At 36.5% G+C, this 6,997-nt stretch overlaps 1 protein-coding gene across 1 annotated transcript; it reads left to right on the forward strand.

Moving 5' to 3' along the window:
• The first annotated feature begins 894 nt into the window (after nucleotides 1-894).
• Nucleotides 895-4,825, forward strand: LOC143415021 (uncharacterized). The gene is made up of 8 exons (XM_076880340.1): nucleotides 895-1,651; nucleotides 1,771-1,889; nucleotides 1,985-2,377; nucleotides 2,457-2,676; nucleotides 2,800-3,011; nucleotides 3,124-3,271; nucleotides 3,350-3,459; nucleotides 3,790-4,825. The coding sequence occupies exons 1-8, from the start codon at nucleotides 1,612-1,614 to the stop codon at nucleotides 4,099-4,101; spliced, it is 1,554 nt and encodes a 517-aa protein (XP_076736455.1). The 5' UTR covers nucleotides 895-1,611; the 3' UTR covers nucleotides 4,102-4,825.
• Nucleotides 4,826-6,997: the final 2,172 nt, after the last annotated feature.

Below are 6,997 nucleotides of genomic sequence, written 5' to 3' on the forward strand. Positions count from 1 at the left end.
GGAATCTTCTGCACCTGAGCATTGAAAGAAAAACTGTGAGAGAAAGCTTCGTCAAGAAAGAGAGGTAAGCAATTTTAATTTTTCGAATGTAAGTAGTGTGTAGTCTAATCACTGTTTTAAAGTCAAGCGGACAGAATAATAAATTTAATTTGAGCGCGGGAAGGAGTAATGTAGCATGCTAACGGATGCTAGCGTTAGCTTAGCAGCCCTCGCATGTGGTTCAGAGAACATTATTTAGTGAAGTATCTACTGTAATGTTGTGAGAATTCCTAGCTATGCTATTTATAAGGGGCAGTATTAGCCGTTTGTATTAACTTAAGTTAATAGGCACACTGAGAATTTCTTTCAATTAGCAAGAGAGCTAATTAACCACATTCAGGGTTTTCCAATTGTCTTTGACTGATTTACTAGCTGCTTGTATTCCCTCACACGGTGTGGGTTTAAATTAATATTTTGATATTAATTGGATTTATTAAAGTGGGCTCAAAACAGTGTTATTCAGGAATCAGGCTGGTTGGTAAAACAAGTAGCGCTGTGTATCGATTCAAAATTGAAACAGAAGATGGCAGCACTGTATGTGCAAGGATGCCAGCTGCCGTTAAACCCCGAAGAAGAAGAAGAAGCTGTATCCCAGAATTCATAGCGCGGCCTAGCTCAGTTTCCAAAAATGGCGGCAGCTAGTTAGTTTTAAAATTTCTCTTATTACTCTTTCTAGGTCACAAAATAAACGTTTAACATATTTTCAGGCGAGAATGTAGCCGTGTAAACTTCAAATATCTGGACAGTTTATCAAGACACCACACATTTTCAAAAGCGCTCCGACGTTTTCGGAGACGTCTGTTACCCACTAGCTCGATAGCTAGCCGGGGTTTAACGCTCACTAGAGCCGTGAGAACACCGGACTCCGGGCGAACCATTTTCAAAACCACCGCCGTCTTTCACTACTCAGGTGAACATGATATATAAGTCACTTAAATAACTTAAAAATGTTATTGTTTGGCTTTTTTCAGTATTTTATTTGTTCCTGAGTAAATCGGTTTGGCTGAGATTAAAGTTATAGTTTTTACACAGCTGAATAAACGTCAAGCAGACAACTGATTATCAGAAGTGTGAGATGCTGGAGAATATACTCCGGTGTCCTTTTATATTTTAGATAGCAATGAGCAATCTGCAAATTTCTTTAAAATGTAATAAACTATCATCTTGCCTTTATTTTTAGTTAGCACATACCTTAAACACTTAAAGCTATAAGCTAATGATCGTTATGTAAGAGCAGATACTGCTGGTGCAATAAGCTGTACATTTTACGTCCAATGGATGCATGATCTGGCAGCCCTAGTCAGCATAATCTTATTGATGAAATTCAATGACACAAATCTGGGTGAGTAAAAGTTCACCGGGCAATATTGTATAACCCTTTCAGACCTCAGCCGGGCTGTCTGGACATTTCTTTTCTATAATAGCTTTAAAAAGGGTAAAAATGTTGAACAATCAAAACGATTCTTTGACGTGAATCAATTTGATTCTCATGGGACTCAATTAAGATTCAACTTTTCAAATGTTTTTAACATAACACTAATTGTAAACATTTGTCTTGCAGGTGACTGAGCAATGGAGAAGCTGGATGATGTAACAGTATCTGTCCTTAAAGGTTATATTTGATAATATATTTGTGTGTGTGTATATATATATATATATATATTAAAAAAACAGTTATGTTTGTGCAGTTATGTGCTTGCACAGTTTAACTGGTGTTTGTCTTTTTGTTAGCTGCAAGCATTGACGAGCGCATGCTTTTAACATTGACCCGTGATGATCTGAGGGACCTTTTTTCTGGGCCTGAGCACTTTCTCAGAAGAAAACATGTGTGGTCAATAATTCATCCTGAGGTATTATGTAAAAAATATTTAGTTCAACTAATCTCCAGAAAGTATGCTTTTATTTTAGCAGTACTTGACATTTTTATTTTCTCACCCTAAACCAGGAAGACCATCCGCTACCACAGAAACCTGAAACAACTTCTTCACCCAGGGTAGTTGCAACAGGCCCTCCAACTGCTGATGCTAATGCAAGCCAGCTGAAAACCTTGCAGCTCCCCAGTCCTCCGGAATATGTTCTGTACACCGACAGTGAGTTGGAGCAATGCCGAAAGAGTTACCTGGAGTTGGCCTGCTCCGGCAGGGAACAGGCATGCGTCATGTCAAAAGAACTGAGATGCAGATTGGTGAGAAATACAATCACAAGTATGGTGTCCCTTTTGAGAGCAAGCCAAGGCCAAATGGAGCGATACCCCTCTAAGACCGAAATCACTGCAATGGCTAAAAAAGTTGTGGAATATTATCCTATGCTGCAGGATAATGATGCAAGCGTAAAACACGTAAGTTCTTGTATTTGTGTCTCATATATAAATCATTTTGTTTTGTTCAGGGGGCATGATATATATGTATTTTCACCAGGAGAGCATTAATGCCAAGTTACAAAAAAGGCTGCAAAATATGAAAACCCCAGTAAAAAGGCAAGGACCAACACCGGAGAGGGGACGGCCCAAGAGAAGGCTCACTGACCTCTACCCAAGGGATGAAGAAGCTGATGATGAAGATGCTGATCGCAGTTCTTCCAGTGGTGCATCTACTCTGTTATCACCTGTCAGAAATTCTGACAATGCCTCCACTTCATGTGAGTACTAGTAATTTTGTAAAATGGTTATCAACACACAGCCAGTAGTAGCTAATGTTTTGTGGAAGTCTACTTCAGTAACAATGAAAAACCAAAATGCTCTTGTACTTCTCTCTATCTTAGCTGACAAGGATAGTCGGCAAATACAAGCAAGACATTACAAAACATTACAAGAAATGTGTAAGAAGGCAAAACCAAACCAAGAAGATGTGTCCCAGCTATTAGACCTCGAGTTTGAAGCCAGAAGATCCTTCATTGACTCAGACACCATGAAAGAGGAGAACAGAGCTTGCCTCATCTTGGATGCATATCCATGCTTTAAAGAATTGCATCATGTAAGTTTTTGGAAGAGTTAATAAATAATCACTTTAATTTCAAATATATTTGGTGTGGTAGTAAAGTTATTTTGATTTTATTTGTCTACTTATTTTTTTAAACCTATTGTAGGCGTTGGGTGAGCTTCGCAGAATTTTGGATCCCCACAACAACAAGTTCATCAGTCAAGTAAAACTGAGATGGGAAGAATTCTGCTCCAGGGTAGAGTTCTACGGTGTGTCAAAGAAGGCAATGAATCCACCAATGACCATGGACAAAAGTAAGTTTTACCATTTGAATACAAAGTTCTCATCCTTTAAAATTTATGTTTATGAAGGTTTGTTTCTGCTTTGTCCAGCTGAAGCCCACCTTGCACTGATGAAGGCTCTTCCAACCCTCTTTCCCACACCTGCCCATCCACCAAAAAAGATGGGGAATGCTTCTGAAGCATTTCTACATGTCCTGAAGGTAAGTTTTATAAAATTTGCTTATAAAGATCTACAGAAAATTTGGCAAACAAAATATTTCGGTCAAACATGACTCAAAAATGCTTTTTCAGTTTCAGCCGAAAGACTTAAATCTATAATTTATTGTTTTCATTAATTTATAACGTATTTAATGTACACGAGTGTGGTCACATAAGGAGTCGCTTGATAAACCATAAGTCAAAACTACTATAAAATGTGTGTAACCAACAAAGAACAAGATAATGACATCTCCAACGTTATGACCAATTCCCAGCAAAAAAACATACAATTAACATAAGATGTTGACTGTCATGTCTTTTGTGTCTTGCAGCCTACAGAAGATCCAGATGCTGTCCTCCAGAAACGAAGCTTGTCATGTCCAGTAGTGATGTTCGATGGCTGCAAGTGTGTCATTGCTGTTGGTAATTTACCAGTTACAACATTTGACAAAGAAAAAATTGGTGAGGCTATGATATATGTGATGGCATACTTTTATGCACTCCATCTGACTTACCCCAAATGCGTGGCAACCCTGCTGTCTGTCATTCAGACAGAAGTTCTCCAGGATGCCATTCATGAGCATGACACTACATCATCTTACAGAAAAGCCCTGGCAGAATGGCATGCATTTATTGGAAAGTAGTGTGTAAATTTCAGATAAGATTAGGAGAGGGCACTTCTGTTTTGTTTTTGTTTGTTTTTTCAATGTGGGTCTTATTTCTAAAATGGAAAATGTTCATTTACTCACCCAGACAAGTTTTGTGGTATTTGGTGTCATTCGGAAGAAATTTGAATCTTTGTGGTCTTCCTATGTCACTCGTCAATTTTAATGGGGCAATGGCGAAACCTCTAAGGCTGTTGAAATGTTGAAACCACTTAAACAAACTCATAATGTTGGACCTGTACTGTTCAATTGTATCTTTATTATCTGCAGGTTATTGTTAAAGTGGACAAATAAAGATGGACACTTTTACTCTGTTTCAGTTTTGTTTTGTCCTTAATCAGCAATATAATCTTAAAGTAGTGTTTAGCTAAATTTAAAAAGAAGAAATTTCTTAAAAATGATTTAATGTACTAGTTTTTAGATTATTTGCCTTGATTTGTTTGTTAGAATAAGTGTTTTATGCCTATTTTCAGATTTAATTTCTTCAACATTTTACTTAGAACAAGTGGTTAAAGCTTATTTTAGGTTTCAAGCCATGATTGGTTGCCTGGAATAAGTGTAAAAGACTTATTTTTAGCTTTATTATCTTTATTTGTGGCCTACAATCAGTGGTTAAAGCTTATTTTAAGTTTCAATTGTTCTAATTTGTTGCCTGTAATAAGTGTAAAAGACTTATTTTTAGCTTTATTATCTTATTTGTGGCCTACAATAAGTGGTTAAAGCTTATTTTAAGTTTCAATGTTCTGATTTGTTCCCTGGAATGAGTGTAAAATACTTATTTTTAGCTTTATTTAAATCTAGATATTGTTCTTATTTCAAGAAATCTTATTAAGAAAAAAACACTTACCCCATGGGCAGATAATTTCACTTGTTTTAAGCAAATCTTCACCAAAAATAAGTGTATTTTTCTAGTATTAAGGAGGTGGGTTTTTGCAGTGTTGATGTACTCTTCAGATAAAAACACAAACACTTTTTTTAATTGTAACATCAAATCAGACTAAATGTTTATTTTTTTAGATTGATAAATATAAAAAAACATATTTATTAACTTTAAGAGTAAAGAGAGAAATTGTCTGTATTTCTTAATTGCAAATGGCACCAAATTGTATTCAAAATTGAGCCACACTTATGGAGCTCCACAATTCTTTTCCTGGTGTTTTGTTTGACATCTCTTGATTTTCCCATTTCAAAGAAACAGGCTCTGTGTTTTGCCTTATATGCATCCACAGGTGTGCCACCAATTTACTCACATGGACTCTACTAACCTATCAGAAGCTTCTTCAGCTCAGAATGGAATCGTCTGGAGTTTTCTTATTAATTAACAATAAACTTAGTGTATATGTACTCCTACATTTGATGAAAGTGATAATAAATAGACAGCTCCCTCTTTTTATTCTGACATTTAACTAATTCAAAAGATATTTCAACATTTATTTATCTAAAACAAAAGTTTACTCTAAATTGATGTTTAACAGTAAAATTTTTTTTTATGTTTTTCTCCCTAAAGTGTATGTAAATATCTGGTTTCAACTGTGAATATACTGCTGTGTATTGAAATTCCTCTTGTTTTGCATAGATATACTGAACAACATCCAAAGCATAATATATAAAATAACATCTGAGTTTTTTCTTTGAAAGAAGCTCCTTATGTCCATTGTTGTGTTCATCAGTACACAATTGAAACCGATTTAGAGAGTTTGTTTAGCCGTGGAGGGTAACAACTGAAAATATGAAATGTAAGCTAAGACTCTCTAAAAAAATCAGCATTGCTGTTTGGCTTTTTATTTATCCATTTGTTGATTCACTCGAAGAGCAAGTAATGCAACCAAGTGATCAGTTTGATATCAATCTTTTGTGATACACAGTCATATTTACATTATTAGTTCAGTACGAATGATTTGCTTTGGTACCTGGTCAAACTTAAGCTCTCCTCTGTCTGCAGCAAACTCGCAGGCAGCAGCTTCTCCCCCCTCGCTCACATGGGTGCTGTGCTCAGTCGCCTAGTGCCCGAGTTCAGATCATACCAAAATTAGGGAGAATTTACGACGGTGCGCTCTGTGCTTCGTGCGTTGTTTTTGTTTTATACAGTTGTCAGTCAGGCATCTAACTAACAAATTACACTCCAAAAGACCCCATGCTTCTGAAAAAATGACCCGGGATTAAGCCCAGTAAGCACCCCCCCGCTCTGCTGATGGTTGACTCCAAATCTCCCGAACACTATGTCGATTTGAGAACGCAAGACCGAAACAGCGAGACCAAGACCGAGACCAAGACAAAAGTCCGTCGAGACCAAGATAAGACCAAGACCACGTAAAAGTGGTCTCGAGACCGGTCTCGAGGCCAAGACCGGTCTCGAGACCTCCAACTCTACTCTTCATTCTATCAGAAACTTTTTTTTTTTTTTTACACATATGTAAGCATTGAGCCAAATTTAGTAATGCCAACATAATAAAAGACCAATATTTGTCTCTTATATATAATACATCTATATATACACTGTCAAAGATACTTGTCTTTGACTGAAAATTTAAGGTGATAGGTAATATAAATAACTGCAACTTGAATCTTTACTGAAGCTCGAGTTCACTGCTGTAATAACTAATAATGATTAATGTAATAATAACTTTAATATTGGCCATATTATATTTACATTACCAAAGTGAGATGACTTTAGTCTCATGAACAACGTTAGCTAATTCTTATTTACTAATTAATCTTGAAATGACTGTTCAGTACAGAAATGAAACCCAAAAATCATGTTTTGCTGTCCTGTGGTCTCAGCCTCAGATACTTATCAAATCACACAAAGCTCATGTAGAAACATCCATCCATCCATCCATCCATCCATCTTCATCCGCTTTGTCTGGGGCCGGGT

This window comes from Maylandia zebra, linkage group LG23, assembly GCF_041146795.1.
Source record: "Maylandia zebra isolate NMK-2024a linkage group LG23, Mzebra_GT3a, whole genome shotgun sequence".
NCBI lineage: Eukaryota > Metazoa > Chordata > Actinopteri > Cichliformes > Cichlidae > Maylandia > Maylandia zebra.